Here is a 17,632-nt window from a genome sequence, read left to right on the forward strand (position 1 = left end):
TCTTCTGCACGGAGCCAACTCTTGAGCTGCGACATCTCGATACCTCTTTTACTCAAGCAATATAAATATTATTAGCTTGCCTGTTGCTCACGCTGAGAGATAAGAAGGCATCAAGATTTTAAACATGAAAGCCGACCTCAACAGATCCTTTGATAGTGACAGCCTGCAGACATTGAATAATGATATCATTTTGACGTGCACTAAGAAATTCGCTCGAAATATATAATTCGGACTTTCCGGGAGCCGGATGTACCATGACGTTGTGAACTAAGTGCCACACCTGGTTTACGTCAGGCTAATTGTCTCCCATGCAGCAGCGGAGGAACTTTGCTCGGATAACTCATGGGGAGATTTTGGATCTCCCCTCGTTATCGATGTTGGAGTTCATTTTCTCTTTTATCTTCGCAAGAAAATAGGAAGATTATAGAATATGCACCTTTAATCCTAGTATTAGGGGCTACCTTATGAGCCATTATACCGCTTAGGCTAGTGCTTATATCTCTTAGTGCTAGTAGTAGCTAGTAGAGAAAAACTAGTGACATCTTTACTCGTTACTACTATTATAGGAGTAAGTATAGTTTATTATATCTAAGTTAATAATAAGCTAAGTTTATTAGAGAGCTAAAGAGAGAGATAAACAGGCTAGAGCTAAGCCTTAGCGGCTCTTACGGTAATAAATCCTATTTATACGGGTTTCAATAGGAGTTTATTCAACTACTATAGTACTAATATAATAAGGATCTTAAAGCTAAAGGGAGAAAGAGAAAGAGGGAGTCTAGCCACCGTATACAAAAGAGGTATACTCCCCTTTAGTAGATCGTACGGTAGCTAGAGTAACTATCGATAGAGTAAGGTTACGTAATGTAGTCTTATAGGAGGTCGCCGTATTACGAACTAGGTTACTTAAAAGGTTACTAAGGGAATCAAGGCACCTACCTAAGGAAGGAGGTTAGCCGATGGAGAACGAAGCTAAGTTAAGTAACTAGGCTAGGCTAGATCTCCTAGATTCCTTAGATCTTATAGGATCTTAGGAGATCTAGGGGGAGCTATAAGATCTAGGAGAGCTACTAGTATTATATATATACGCTTATTACCTAAGATAGGACGATTATAGTTAACTTCGTTAGTAATTCTATACCTATATTTTAGGATATAGTCCGACGAATAAGTATTCCCTTTATCATCCTAGTTAACACTCTAGTACCTACTCTATTAAGGAACCCTACCTTAGTTAGAACTACTTATAGCTCGGATTATAATACGCCGGTTCTAACTAGGACTCTATATAGGTTTAAACCGTAATACTATTAGGTATTATATTAAGAGTAGCCGATATAGTAGTTAAGTAGAGTCTAATTTTAAATTGAGACGATTATATATAATCTCCGCCTATAATTAAAGCTTTCTTACCCTTAAGGTTCCCGGCTAGTATATACTCTATAAAGTATTTTATACCCTCTAGCTTAGTTAACTCGCTAGTTAGCTTTAATTCCTACTTAGAACTAATCTTAAGCTAGTTTTCTATCCTAGGAACTTATAGTAGTATTACGAACTAGATTACTAGAAGGGTCGCTAAGGATAACCTATCTATACCTAGAAGGAAATAGGAAACTTAGTCGATAGAGAATAAGACTACGTTATATATCTAGGTATAGCTCTAGAGGGCTCTAGGGGGCTCTATAAGGCTTAGTAGAAAGCCTAGTAGAGCCTAGTAGAGCTAGTAGAGCTACTAGTACTATATATATATAATTATTAACCTAGATAGGGTAGATTATAGTTAACTTTATTAGTAATCTATATCTATATTTAGGATATAGTTCGATAAATATATTCCTTTAGTTATTCCTATATTATGCCCTTCTAATTATCTACTCTATTAAGGAATCCTATCTTAGTTAAACTATTTATAGTTTAGATTATAATACTTTAACTACTACTTAATTAGTACTAAATATCTAATATAGGATCCTCTTAACTCTAATCCCTAGTACTAAGTACTTAACATCTTAATAACCTAGTAATACTTTAAAGACTAATATTACTCTAGATAGTTCTAACGATAACTTAGATATAAATATAGTAGATACTCTAACGTTAGGTTAAGGCTTAGACTAAAATAAGGATAATATTAGGGTAGAACTATTCTATAGCTAAAGAGAGAAGCTTAAATACTTCTTAATATAGCTTAAGATAGTCTTTAAACTTAATCTAACTAAGTATAAGGAAGCTAGTATATAAGGGTTTTAATAGAAGCTTATTTAACTACTATAGGACCTATCTAATAAGGACGTTAAGCTAAAGGGAAGAGAGAAAGAAGTCCTACCGCTATCTATAGGGAGATATAATCTCCTAGGATAGGTCGCTTAGTATCCTAGGTAACTATTAGTATTACGTAATATCGTTCGACTATATAACTATATAATCGAGTCTAGGTATCGCTAATTTAGTCTTAGCGTCGCTCGCTAAGATATCTATAATATTACGTAATATCGATTAACTATATAACTATATAATTAAATCTAGACGTCGCTAGTTCTTACTAAGATATTCTACGAGTTTAACTCGTAATATTACTTCTCTCCCCTCGTTCGAAGCTATTCTCGTTTAGCGTAGAAGCTTCGTATAATTCTAAAGCGGTTATATCCTTAAGGACTAAGCGTAGTTTCTATATTAACTATATATACCCTAACTATTTAACTAGTACTTTAGTTCGTATACTTCGCCTACGATATATCGTACGTTCGTCTAGAATTCTCTCGACGCCGAACTTATCCTCTTTATTTACGCGAATTAGTTCCGGTTATTCGTCGTCTCGTATTTACGACTCTAGAGGATCCGTCGCGGTCGTACGTAGAAGGTCGACGTAGAAGACGTTATAGATACTCGATAGGATATCTAGTCGATAGCTATAAGTACCGATAGATTCTAATACTATATACTTAGCGTTCTTTTAGTCTAGTTTCTTTAACTATCGAGTCGTATATATATTTTAGAAGTTAAGCTAAACCTTATCGCTAACTCGAAACTATACCGCTTATTACTTCGTATAATTTATAGCCTCTTCTTACTCCTACTAGGTAACTACTATTAATATTTAGGCCTATTCCCTCGCCTTTTATAGCCGTTATACGATTTCTTCTCCTTACTCGATAGGGCTCCTAGGAGTAGTAATTAGTCGTATAACGTTCGTTAGCTAAATCGTCTTAATATAGTATTTATAACTAAGGAAGAAGGAGCTTACTCCCGTTAACTAAGCGTCGCGGTTATTAATCGCTAACTCGACTATTAGGAGTACTTCTACCTAATTATCCTATACTCTTCTAATATACGTACGTAGGTACGTCTCGACTATCTAGTTTATACGTTCCGTTAATCCGTCTATCTATATAAGGGTTTTAATAGGAGCTTATTTAACTACTATAGGACCTATCTAATAAGGACGTTAAGCTAAAGGAAAGAGAGAAAGAAGTCCTGCCGCTATCTATAGGGAGATATAATCTCCTAGGGTAGGTCGCCCGGTATCCTAGGTAACTATTAGTATTATATAATATCGTCCGGCTATATAACTATACGGTCGAGTCTAGGTATCGCTAGTTTAGTCTTAGCGTCGCTCGCTAAGATATCTATAATATTACGTAATATCGATCGGCTGTATAACTATACGGTCGAATCTAGACGTCGCTAGTTCTTACTAAGACATCCTACGGGTTTAACCCGTGATAGTAAGGATACGATAAGCTAAACTAGTTAGTTTTTAGTATAGCTTTTTATTCTTCTCGTATAATTCGCGTTTCTTATTCTCTAAATAATTAAACTTAATATTTAAAAAAGTACTACTATATATAATATTCTTTTATATATAGATAGAGTAACGAGAGTAACCCTTACGAATAATATATATCTTATATACTTTAACGTATTAAGGGTAAAGAGCTATAGTTTCGAAACTAAAGCCGGAGAATTTAATTTTAGCGATAAAATATCGAAGTTACTTAAACTTAGAAAGAAAGGCTTTAGGAGGTATAGTTAACTATAGAACGAAAGGAAAAGGACTAACTACCTCGGACGAATAATACTTACCTTATATATATTAAGGGTAACGAATAAGAAGAGGAAGGAATAGTATTACGAATTAGATTACTAGAAGAGTTACTAAGGATAAGCTACTTATACTTAAAGGAAATAGAAAAGTTAGTCGATAGAGAATAAAACTATATTATATAACTAGAAGTATAGACTATAAAGGACTATAAACTATAAAAATAGTTTAGGTAAGTCTATAGTCTAGGCTAGTAATATATATATATACTTCTTTACCTAGATAGTATAGTTCGTAGTTAACTTCGTTAATAATTCTATATCTATATTTTAGAATATAGTCCGATAATTATATATTTCCTTTATTATCTTAGTTATACTCTAGTATCTACTCTATTAAGGAACCCTACCTTAGTTAGAACTACTTATAGCTTAGATTATAATATAGAGAATATAGATTATATACTTTCTTAGGGCTTAATAGATTATAGATAAGACTAAAGTACTTAGTTAATTAACTAAAAAGGTTTTATATACGAAACGAAATAAATCTATTTCTTAAAATAAATAGTAAATAGACTAAACTAAGGTCTATAACTATATAACTAGAGTAAAAAACTAGTTATATATTATAATTCGAGCTATAGGTAGTTCTAACTAAGGTAGGGTTCCTTAATAGAGTAGATATAAGAGTATTAACTAGGATAATAAAGGGAATCTTTAATCGTTAAACTATATTCTAAATATAGGTATAGGATTACTAATAAAGTTAACTATAAACTATACTATCTAGGTAAAGGAGTATATATATATAGTATTAGTATAGACTATAGACTATTCTAGACTATCTATATAGTTTATAGTTCCTTATAGTCTAGTCTCTAGTTATATAACGTTACCTTATTCTCTATCGGCTAACTTCCCTATTTCCTTTAGGTATAGGTAGCTTACTCTTAGCGACCCTTCTAGTAACCTAGTTCGTAATAAAGAGGTACCTAGCGTACGATTAGTAGGCGATCCGCTATAAGACCGTAGAAAATATATATCGAGATATAGTTCTTCTTACTAGTACGCTTACTAGCGATATAATAGTCGTACCGAGTAGAATTACTATTCTTCTAATAGACTAGTATATATTCTATAAGGAAATTACGACTAGCCCGAAGGCGACGTAGATAGCGTTAGTATAGTATCTTATTAGACTTATAGCGCTTACTAGAAGTCTCTAGGTTAGGCTTATTCTCTAGAAGAGCTAGGGAAGTTAGCTACGATTCGTATAAGAAGAGTAGAATACTTACCGCGCTTACTAGGACGATTACGGTCTAGATTAAAAGAACTACCGCTAGTAATAGTAGAAATAATAATAATAGAAGTAGATATAGTAGTATTATAATTAGTATACGACGAGTAAGCGACTTTACTATAACTTATAGAAAACTTATATAAAGATACTATAGGTAAATAAATAGCTAAAGGATTAGATTATACTATATAACGATTATATCGGTGTTTTAGCTCGTAGCCTAGCGTAACTTAATTTACTATAGGAGCCTAGGGAGCCTAGGGCTACTTAGCGCTTATTCTATATTCTATAAGAACTTATAGCTACTATTATATTTCCTAATTAGGTAATTTTTATATATAGATATATTAGTAAATTTAGCGTATTTTTACTTTTTAAAATATTTAAGGTTTAAGGTTTACGCTGAAGTCGGCTAACTCGCTAGTACTCTTATTAATTAATTAACTACGCTAATAACTTAATAATTTAAAATATCGAAGTTTTAGTAAAATTTACTATATATATTATATAATATATTTACTAGTACTAATACTAAGGCTACTATTAAGAATAGTCTATATAGTTATAAAATAGAAAAGTTCTATAAATAGTAAAGTTAGTGTATAAGCCTATAGTACTTAGATACGAGCCTAGCGAGCCTATAGTAATTAAGGTTTACCCTATAAGCTTATAATAAGTATCTATTATAGCCCAGCGCTACGAGCCGACGGTAGCCTAGGGCTTACTAGGCTACTCGGTCCAAAATATAGATATAGTATCGAACTTATATAGAATACGCTCTTTAAGATTAACTAGTAGCGATATATATACGAATCTTAGGAGTACTTATAAAAGTTATAGCGAAATAAAGAAAGAGAACTCTATAACGAGTAGTAGAAGAATATATATATACTTAGAACTAGACCGCTAACTACTCGCGAGTAACTACTATATATTTACTATACTATTATCTACGTCTATTTACCTTAGGATAAATAGGAATAAATACTTATTTATCTATAAATAATATCGTACTTAATAATAATCTATTTACTATAGAATAGGACCGAAGAACGAATCGCGATTAGCCTACGAGAATTATAGGATAATACTTAGCTACTAGAGGAGGATAATAGAACTTACTAAGAGTAAATACGATTTAGTAGTATAGTAAAGCCTTAATTCTTACCTATTAAAATAGCGAGTAGTTCGATACCTAAGCTAGTCGAGCGCGATACTAACTCGTATACGACTAGTATACGAGGTCGCGATAGAAGCGTAGATATTAATAAAGGTCTTAAAAAACGAAATAATAGTAAAGACCTTAATATTAATAATATAGATAAACTATTATATATTATATACTATAGGACTATAATATATATACGTATCGTATATTATACTTTATCTAAATTAGTTCCTTAAGGACGAGGAACCTAGGAGAAAGGGAATAATATTAGAAACGAATAAGATATATATAGTTTCCTTCTTAGTAGAAGAGAAATAGAGAGTCTAGAATCTTCTATAGCGCCGCTAAGCTAGCGCCGAGACTCTAGTATATAAGAGCTACTTATTATATACGAGTCCTAGGAGAACCTTATACTTTAAGCTTACTACGACGAATACGTTAAGGTATTACTTCTAATCGAGAGATAGATCTAATATTAAGGCTATTTAAACTACTCTACTAGTAGTCTTACCTATAAGTACGAGTAGTACCTAATATTAAGTATCTTACTTACTTTGTTAAATTAAGATACTTATTTAGAATATATAGAAGTAAACTCGAGAGTAAATATAATTTAAGCGTAAGATACTTAATAGCTAAGAATAATTATAGATATATAACTAAAATTCGTTTCGACGATATATATAAGAGTATAAGTAACTTAACGAAAATACTAAGATAATCGATTAATTACTATATAGTCCTTAGAATATCGACTATCAGAACTTAAGGAGTCTAAAAACTCGTATACGATCCGTATAGCCCCTAAGGTCTTATATACTATGCCCCTTAGTATTTTAGTACTAGTCTTAGCATAAGATAGGTGCTTCTAGGGTCTACCGTAGTCCTGTCCCGTAATAATATAACTATATAGTTTAATAAAATAAGTCTTTAGAAATTAATAAGTATTATAATAATTCTTTTAGTATTATAATATATAAGAAGAATAACTAAGTAGTAGATTAGTTATTTTATTTTCAAGTATAGAATCGAGAAAAGAATTAATAAAATAGCTATTAGAGAAATAATATCTAGCGACTTAAGTAAAGTAAAACTTAGTAAGGAGTAGAGGATCTAGAGACGAGGAACATCTACTAGATTAAAGCTACCGAGACTAATAAGTTCTTTAAGAAGATAGAGTAAGGTAAGAGAACCTTCGCCCGCGTAGACGTCTAATATACTAGAATTAATAACTTTATTTCTAATAATAGCTATTAAAACTTTGTTAAGTTTAGGAGAAGAGTTACTAATTATAAGTAGTTCTATAGTACTAATACTATAGGCTAGTATACTATCTATAGAAAATCTTTTCTTTATTAGTTATTAAGACTAAGCGATACTCTATTAACGCCTAGTTACGTAATTACGCTTATATAAGCTAGTATTACGTAGTATTCCTTAGGTAAGGCTATACCTAAGCCTTACGGAAGATTCTATAAAACGCTATTCTATTCTATAGGATTAGAAATTACTTAACTTAATTTCTAAGTATCCTAGGAGTTAACTCGTATATACGAGTACTCGGCTATTACTCTCGTACTTACGAGATATTACGACGGAGCCTACGCTATATAATATAGGCCTATACTCCTTTACTTAGATAGACTCTAAGTTATTTACTAAGATAGAAAACTACGATATATTCTACTCTTTTAACTTTAGCTACTTCTACTATAGATCTAAACCCTATCCTCCGGATAGAATCTAAACTAAATAATCCCTAATATTTACCGTCTTACTATAATTATTATTTTTTCTAACTACTCCCTTTCTACCTACGCTTAATCTAGGGGACTCTATAAGGCCTTAGAGGCCTTACGGACAATTAGTTCGCTATCTTAGTATAAGGGGAAATTTCTTAGTATTATAGACTAATAGAAGAGTAAATCAGCTCGCGTGATAATAATATATAGCTTATATTATATTGTTATATGCCTAAGAAATGGGGAAAGCCTTATACTTATACCGTATTAAATAATCTATTATATGAGTTGACTGTCCAAGCCGATAGCTAATTAAACCATTAATAAATTACATTTTGAAATACTCTATTTGCGCCGGTATATTAGTCTCCATGAGGGTAGGCATGCAAGATCTGACCGTAATAAAGTTCGCTATCCTTCGAAGCTAGGAACACGAAGCTTGGAGCGATCTCACTTGGCTGACCAGGTCTGCCAATCTGTGATTCTGAGCCGAAGCCCTTCATTTGCTCCGCGGGTCTTGATGCGGGCTGAAGCGGTGTGTGTACTGGCCCCGGAGCAACTGCGTTGACTCGAATACCCTTCGGCATGAGGTTTTTGGCGAGCGACCGGGTGAAAGAGACAATGGCGCCCTTAGTTGATGAGTAGTCGACCATGCTCGCTGTTCCGCGAAAAGCAACGGTGGAGGTAGTGTTAATGATTGAGGAGCCCTTCTTCATGTGTGGAATGGCGTATTTCGTAATTGCGAAAATAGCAAGAATATTGCTGCGAAAGATGTCCTCCACCACGATTAGGTCAATTTCTGCGAAGTCTTTACACATTGACTGTTTGCCTGCGTTGTTGACAAGAATATTGATCTCTCCGAACCTAGAAACAAAATTGAGCCAGGGTTCTCGTCACCCTCCCCGAACTGCTGACTTACTTATCGACATGCTTCTTCACTGCATCTCTGCACGTCTCCTCTTCCACCAAGCTGCCTGCGATAAGCTGGCATTCTTTCCCTTCCCTTTCGACAAGCTTCTTGGTCTCTTCTGCATCCTTCTGCTCTTCTTGTAGGAACACAATAGAGACATCGGCACCCTCTCTGGCGAAATGTACTGCGACTGAGCGACCAATACCGGAGCTGTTGAAATCCTGTTAGGCATTATATTAAGAGTGGCCGATATGGTGGTTAAGCAGAGCCTAATTTCAAAAAGGAGACGATTGTACTTACTCTCCGCCTGTGATCAACGCTTTCTTACCCTTAAGCTTTCCCGCTGGTATGTACTCCACAAAGCCTTTTGCACCCTCTAGCTTAGTTGACTCGCTGGTTGGCTTTAACTCATCCTCAGAACTAACCTCGCGAGTTAGCTTCCTAGCTTGGTAGCTTATAGTGGGTTAGTCAGGAGGGTTAATATGCCCTCACCCAGGTAGAGACTGTTCCTGCGCTTCCTTAATAGGCTGAAAGTGGCCTTCTTCACCACCATGCGCTGACATGTCTGATCCTATAATACTAATTCGGCTCTGAGAGACTTGTGGGTCGTCGTTTCGACAAAAAATGATATATAGGAAGAAATCAAGATGGGTATAGGCTTTAGGATGAAGCGCGCGCCTTTATTTACTGTGGTAAGATCATCTTAAGTAAACGATGGACTTAGTTCAGCGATGCTCATCTCTAGAGTTAACGGTGCGGATGCAATTCCGGAGACATGCATGCAGGTTGATTTCATACTTACATCATATTATAATACCATACGCGTGACGTAGCTAATAATTATAATATGTTAACTCCGTATGCGGAAGATGCCGTCACCGTAGCGCGAACGTCTACCCCTAGGGCGCTCCAAATACTTGGCTCCACAAGGCCCCGCAGCTCTACAAGGCTACCAACATTAAATAGGCCCCATTTAGCTACTTCACTCTTTATGACAATCACGTATATACACAGAGGCTCTGGAGCTTTCAATTACATAGAAAATAAGAGGATTAGGTGCTCCTACGGCACACTACAAAGTTTAACACAATAAAGCACCTTAAGTTCGGCCGGACTACAACTTCATTGGAGAAACCAGCCCTAACATGTAATTATCCCAATATTGTCCTCTGAAAGGTCCTCAGCCTTCCTTGGATGAGATGAGGCCTAGTCAACGAACACCCAGGTGCTGAGACCCTCAAATCCCTAAATAGCCTCGTTGTTGTCATGCCCAGCTTCCACCAGCGTCGTTGGATGGCAATTTACTACCATGGGAATCTACCCATCCGTAGCCTTGAGTAATTCATTGATATTCGTAACTGTGCACAACTCGCGCACGTGCAGGTGCCCAACTAAGCCGTACCACAGGAATCAGATGCTACAGCGACTTTGGTGGGCGAGCATGCAGAACGATAGTGGCTGGCGTGGGAATGGGACACGGAAGAGGAATACCACCCACATACATGGTGTGAGGACCACGGGATCGTGTGGGCTGCACCTTTCACACCCTAATTCAGCTGTGAGGGCCAACAACTAGTGGTGGGTCAGGGGTGAGTCAAGGTGGGCAAGGGTGAGTTAGAGCGGCGAGCTCACCCTCTAGAATGGGAAAGGAAATTGGAGGACCAAGAATCTGAGACGTAGTTTAGTGGTCTGCTCCCGAGGCGAGCACTTGGTGTTGGTCCTGACCTCATCAAACCCAATATCGGTGGTGGAATCTCATACAGGTTGACAGTAAATGGAGAGCCGGAAATGGCAAAGCAAAATCGTGGTCTGCACTGGAAATAGGCTTGACCATGAAGGATCAATCCTGGTCCCGACAGAAGCTTTGTCTCTACAACCCACTCGTCTACCCAGAAGAAAAGAGGCAACTTCGTTCAGCTCAAACCCGACGCTGCCGATCGCCGGCGGGGAAGCGCGTTGTGACGTACCACGATGGCAAGGCTCTTCCGTCCTTTCCGTCAACATTCGCCCCACTTCTCGTAGCCACAAGTTCACACTGTTAGAAGAGCGTGCTGTTCAACCCACTCAAATAGGCTCGCGAAGCGGATATCTTAAATGGTCCTTCAGTGCTCGGACAACGCTTCACCTTTGCGTCCGGCATGGGTACCAAGCAGAGACCCCGGCTCCGAGTATGAGTCCATACGCTAGCTTAGAGAGGTGCGGCACCTTCACTGGCAGCAGATGGTCTGTAGATGGCTTGATTAGTGCCTATGAACTCCCCACAACGGAGAAAATTCAATTCCTTGAAGTCCCCCGTACGTACGGCAAACCTAAAGAATCTCTGGAGACGCTCGCTTTACGAATTTACCATTACTGCTGAGTGCGGGGATCCATCGACATCACACCCGCCTGTGATGACAGCTTGGTGAAGCTTCGATCGCCCACGGATGATGTCTGCAACGACCTCGTATAAACTCCGTTCCTTTGTGCGCTCTTATTCTATTAGTTAACTAGCCCCCTCCTAGGATTCTATGCTCAGCGGTCTGATACTAGCACTTTAAGAATTTGTATACCATGCCTGCACCACCGTTTAAGGTGCATGTGCTTCATCCTCCCGGGTCTTCGCAGCAAGAGATTGCAGATGAGCCGGACTGGCACTCAGGTCATAATCACAGAATCGGCTATAGGAACAAAGATGATCGCGTTGCCGGGTTTACTCATGATGGTGAACATATGTGGACGACGGAGGAGGAACACAAGTTCGTCGACGAGGCGATGAGAAAATACCGGGAACTCAGAGAGAAAGCCCAGAAAGGAGAGTTAGTCAATTTCCAGGAAGTCATGGAACACCAGACGGTAAGTGGCTACGGTGAGAACAAAGACGCCAGCTACTGAAATAGTGGCCTAGGACTTCTATCGACATCGTCCCGATGTGTATCCACCAGGATGGAGGTTCATGGTTCGAAGTCGGGAGGACTGGGTCAAGTATGAGCAAGACTGGCCTGGTAGGTTGCCCTTAACGTGAGTTATATCTTCTGACGTGGCTAAGCAAATATTAAGCAACGAGAGAAAAAAGAAGAGGAGAGTAAGAAAGAAGATGCAATGAAGAAAGGAGAAGATGACAAGGAATCAAAAGACGACGAAAACGATTGGAGGCGTCAGAATGACAAGGATTCCAACAAACATCATGGAGCCTATGGGAGGTTCAGAGGTCAACTTCAAGGGCGACAACGGGTCGATCAAGGCAAATCCAGCCAAGATAAGGAGGATGGACAAAAAGGCGAGCACCAAGAGGAGCACAAAACGAAGTACCAGAAGCTATTGGAGAGGTACTCTCCACAGGAAATCTCCTTGCTGCATCATCTACAGGATGAAAGTGAGCAAGCCAAAGCCTTCCAGCAAAATGATGGAAAACAGGACTCTCCTGTCAAGAAAGAAGCCAGACATAAGCCACTCGAGATCGATGCTGTAGATGCCAGGACTCCTGACAACTGGATCCCATCTCGCAGCAGCCTCATTCGGCGAACTGGCCAGCATCCACTGAATGGCGAGTCACGCCTTGAGTCCCTCTTCTCGGCAGGCTTGATCACTCCCAACGAATTACACTATGTGCGGAATCATGGGCCTGTACCCCGATTGTACTGGGATCAGCATATGATTGATGTATGCGATGGCGCACTCAGGCTAAGCATGGATGATCTGGAAAGACAATTTGAGCCCGTTAATATACCTGTTGCGCTTGCTTGCGATGGTAACCGAAGAGGCGAGCTCAATGCGATAAAGAAGAGCAAGGGCTTCGATTGGGGCCCTGGAGCCGTTAGCTGTGCATACTGGAAGGGTGCTTTGCTCTATGAAGTGCTTGAGAAGGTCGACGTGAAGCGAGAGAAATGGAAAGGAGAAAGAAAATGGATTAATTTCGAAGGTGCTGATGAGCTTAGTGAAGGTAAGTACGCTACCTCGATCCCCCTAGATTATGCCTTAGATAGGGGAAACGATGTTCTTCTTGCCTATGAAATGGTATGTCAAAGAAGCCTCTACGCGTTCAGTCGATCTAATTATTTGCAGAACAATACCAAGTTGCCAGCAGACCATGGCTACCCTGTACGGCTCCTGATCCCCGGCTTTGTTGGAGGACGGAGTGTCAAATGGCTCGCCAAAATATGGATCTCCGATCACGAGAACGATTCTCACTACCATATCTGGGACAATCGCGTGCTCCCACCCTTCATCACCGAAATGGACGGGGAGTTTGCAAGGACGATGTTTAACCATCCCAGCACCGCTTGCATGGAACAGAATCTAAACAGTGTCATTGTCAGACCCGGTCAGGGACTGAAGCTGAACATTGCGGGTGTTCTGAAGAATGACACATTCAAAATCGAGGGTTATGCATACGATGGTGGCGGGCACGAGGTTCAACGAGTAGAAGTGTCCTTGGACGAAGGCCGGACATGGCTGTATTGCATCCGCAGGGTAAACATTTACAACGCAGCTTGATGATGGGCACTAACCAGGGTTTAGTTTCCCGACCGGCCAGTCCGCAACGGCAACAAATTCTGGACCTGGATACACTGGTTCATCGATGTCGATTCGGCCCACCTTGTCCGTGCACCTTCCATCACGGTCCGTTGCTTCAACGTCTTCAAGAACACTCAACCGGAGAGAGGCACCTGGAATTTAACGGGCATGATGAACAACGGTTGGTATGCCGTTAAATCCGACACTGATGCGGAGAGCAACATCATATTTCGACACCCCGTGGACTTTGAAGGAGACGACGGCTGGATGAAACCATCGACCGAAAACCAACTCGCTGAGGCGAAACAAGATAGCGGTGTTCCGGACAAGCAATTTACCAGGCAGGAGATCGAGAAGCACAACTCCAAGGACGACCTTTGGCTTGTTGTCAATGGTAATGTCTACGACGCAACCAGCGTCCTGTCCTGGCATCCGGGCGGTGCACAGCCGCTCATCGCAAACGCGGGCAGGCTTTCAATGGAAACCACAGCTAACTTCGAAAGCATCCACGACGAATACGCGCACAAGAAGTTGCGAGAATGCGCTATTGGCCGAGCTACACACAAGGCCATGCTCTTTATGCAAGAGCAAGAGAAGACGGAAGCCGCTGGAAGAGCTAAAGCAGGCAGTGATTCCGAGAATTTCTTGCAGAGTAAGAAATGGGTTCCAGTGAAGTTGATCAAAAGGAAACAGATTTCGGAGGATACCTTTACCTACAGTTTTGAGTACGACCATCAAAAGCACCGACTCGGCTTGGGTACCTGTCAGCATATCCTGTTTGGTATCCATATGCCGGACAAGATGCTCATTCGGCCATATACCCCGACGCGCCCCATCACAGAGAGAGACGAGGACGGCACGTTTGACTTGACAGTGAAGACTTACTTCCCGGATGAAAACCAACCTGGCGGCGCGTTCAGCAACTTCCTACACACACTTCCGCTTGGGGAGTTTGTTGATGTGTGCGGCGCTAATGGTGAAATAAAGTACAAGGGCAAGGGCAAGTTTAAGATCGAGGGGCAGGAGAAGACGTTCAAGAGGATTAGTCTAGTTCTCGGTGGCAGTGGCATTACGCCCGGGTACTCGCTTCTTAGGCGAATCTTCGAAGATGGGGATGACAACACCCAAGTTCGAGTTATTGACGCGAATAAGACGGAAGGAGATATCCTGCTGTACGCGCAGCTCAACAAGATGGTGAAAGATATTAAAGGTCAGATTCAGATTTCACATGTGTTGAGTCATCCCAAGAACCAGGAGGAATGGAAGAACCGGGGAGGCTTGTGTGGCCACGTCAACACGGACATGATCAAGAAGAATTTGTTCGAGCCGAGTGATGACTCGGTTGCCTTCCTGTGCGGTCCACCAGCCATGATTCAAAAATCCGCTTTGCCGGCGCTCACAGGTAAGTCCTTTTTCGGCCTGTTGTGGGTTTCAGTATGGACATCGCTGACTGGGCTCTTCGTAGACTGGGGCTATAAGGAGGATGAGAATTGCTTCGGCTTCTAAGCCCTAGATCTGTGCCCTCCCGCTGTGCTAAACTCTCTGAGCACATTCGATTCGCTAGGAAGCCCCAACTGATTCTTGCTCCAGCTTCAGTGAAGTGGTCTCGCCCATCGATGTTTGACTTCGATTTCCAGTCATCTCTATGCGGTCGACCACTGTAATCCTGCTCGAGTATTCGAGGAGACACAAAGTGTTGACCACGCTCTAATTCTGCCTGTAGGGCATTGCCAAACGGTCCTCGTTGAGTGTCGATATCTGCTCCTCGCTCGGGGAGCATCTGCACCACCTTCTCGTGGCCAAGCTCTAATGCGTTATAGAGAGCATGGCTATATTATCTACCTCTGAAGGGCGACGTCAATGATCTACGGGCAAGCGTATGCCGTCAAATGGCAGCCTCCAAGAGAGACTTAGCGATCGACCAGGATTTCCGCCTAGGAATAGGCGCAAATCAGCTTTTAAGCACCACTCATCTTCACCTCAGACTCACCCTCGACCCTCCCTCCCTTCTCGACGAAGACTTTGGCAGCCGCGCTAGACCAGGTAGGATCCTGCATCGGCAGACTAGACGACGACACGTTCTGTCGGTTTGCTCCCGGTTGAGTCCGCATTTCGCGTTTACAGAGCGGTTTCCTATTTTTGGGCCTCCTCGAATCTCTTTCTATGTACCCGTTCTAAAAGTCCCCCTATATACGAAATAAGGGCCTTCAGTAGGCCAGGAGTTTAAAAGAAAGCTATACATAAAATGCCACTTCTGAGCATGTTGATCGCTAGTTCGTCGCACCCTCCATTTTGCCACTGAACGCCGTTCAGAATGTGATATAATGATTCTAAAAGGGCAGCGTAGTCAGCAAAAAGGCTATGGGCCGATAATAATACAATAGCTACAGACATGACCATATCGGCAAATTCAAACGTAGCCTCAAATTCAACCCTTGTGAGAGACACGGGTTGATGTGTCTTCTACTTTCTGCTTGCCATACTTTGCGTCGGGTTGGTAGTACTTTAGGTCTGGACGACTTTTTAGTCTGCTTCTACCGTCCAACTCTACAGTCTTTGTCTACTTAGGATCCGTTACTTCCTGGGAAAGATATAAAGGCTGTCTTGCCCCTGACTGGATGTCACTTTATATAACACTAATTTTGTTACTAAGAAGTCTACTAGCAATACTCGTCTTAAAAGGTCTATATCGGACATTAAGACTTATAGAGAAGCAACCTCTATAGGATATTTCGGACTAATCGGAATTGGTGCTCTATTCTTCTCCATCGAAGCCAGACCCCGACTCGAAAGAGAGATCAGCGCTGCTAGCTCATCTAAAGAAACATATATATTAGTAACGTCCTGTAGAAGCCGTGCGACCTATTATTTACTGGGTGGTATTCATTTCTATCATTGTGTATAGCGTCTCGCCACCTATTATAAGCATAGCGAGCTATCCACTAAAGCATCCCAAAAGAGCACGCGCCTTATTGTAGGCGACGAAGACAGTCTCGTAAAAATGATCTAAGAGGATAAAGATAAAATTAGGAACGCTAGTCTAAAATTTAGATAGTAAGTTATAATAATAGATTTAGGTATTCGACTTTAGAGAGGTTATGAAAATTATTAGGCTTGTAACTACGTGCTATTTATACTCTATAACTATTAGATTATATTAGGTCCACGATTTATTAATTAAGTACCCGTAGTCCTTTATAAGATTAGACTCGGAGCGGACTAAATTAGCTTAAGCGGTTTCGTCCATTCATCGCATCGAAAGCATGCGAGTCGAGCAACTTAACCTTTATGCTTCTCATCCCGCTTACGCGGCTAGCGTAATATTAAAGTCCACTAGGATAGTTCCCGCGATGGCCCCCTTCGTAGGCAGGACTCGCCTGTCCCCTAGTTTAAGTCGACTTCGTGAATCACGATAGCATTGTTCTCACGCGCTCTGTCAGGAATGAGCGGGAGCTATTCGAAAGAGCTATATCGACGGATTTCTATCTAACTATAGAGGCAGTATCGACATCGATTCGAAGCGTAAGAAGCTTAGGGGAGCTTCGTACGCGTCTCGCGTACGATATACTAGCTAGTTACGTACGTAAGTCTTAGTATTCGTAATACGCTCGTGAGACGTGTCTTAGCTCCGTATCGACTTATTTAGTGAATAGGTAACCTTACCTACGGTATAGTCTCTTCGTTAGTCCATTCCCTTACGACTTAAATAGTAAGGTTTAGTCCCCTACTAAAATAGTATCCTACTTTAAAGCGAATACTTAGACGGCCGACTTATTCCTATTATATCGGCCTCGTACTTCGAGGCATCCACTAAAAATACTCGTAGAGATAGATAAAAGGCTATAATAAGATCCTCTATTCCTTTAAAATAGTTTAGCTAAGTTATATTAGTAACTATTAAGACTAAGCGATACCCTATTAACGCCTAGTTATATAATTAGGCTTATATAAGCTAGGATTACGTAGTATCTATT

The 17,632-nt window shown here is 40.1% G+C and overlaps 2 protein-coding genes across 2 annotated transcripts; one reads left to right on the forward strand and one right to left on the reverse strand.

The window, feature by feature from the left end:
* Nucleotides 1-8,613: 8,613 nt before the first annotated feature.
* On the reverse strand, nt 8,614-9,724 carry A1O9_07477 (oxidoreductase; the record flags this gene model as incomplete). The annotated part of the gene is made up of 4 exons (XM_013403033.1): nt 8,614-9,115; nt 9,171-9,371; nt 9,462-9,581; nt 9,654-9,724. 4 exons carry the CDS (start codon nt 9,722-9,724, stop codon nt 8,614-8,616), a joined length of 894 nt encoding a protein of 297 aa, XP_013258487.1.
* Nucleotides 9,725-11,714: 1,990 nt separating this feature from the next.
* A1O9_07478 (uncharacterized protein) lies at nt 11,715-15,164 on the forward strand (the record flags this gene model as incomplete). The annotated part of the gene is made up of 7 exons (XM_013403034.1): nt 11,715-11,996; nt 12,049-12,145; nt 12,190-12,343; nt 12,395-13,157; nt 13,206-13,613; nt 13,662-15,060; nt 15,124-15,164. The coding sequence occupies 7 exons, from the start codon at nt 11,715-11,717 to the stop codon at nt 15,162-15,164; spliced, it is 3,144 nt and encodes a 1,047-aa protein (XP_013258488.1).
* Between the last annotated feature and the right edge of the window lie 2,468 nt (nt 15,165-17,632).

Source organism: Exophiala aquamarina (genome assembly GCF_000709125.1).
Source record: "Exophiala aquamarina CBS 119918 chromosome Unknown aczIA-supercont1.6, whole genome shotgun sequence".
NCBI lineage: Eukaryota > Fungi > Ascomycota > Eurotiomycetes > Chaetothyriales > Herpotrichiellaceae > Exophiala > Exophiala aquamarina.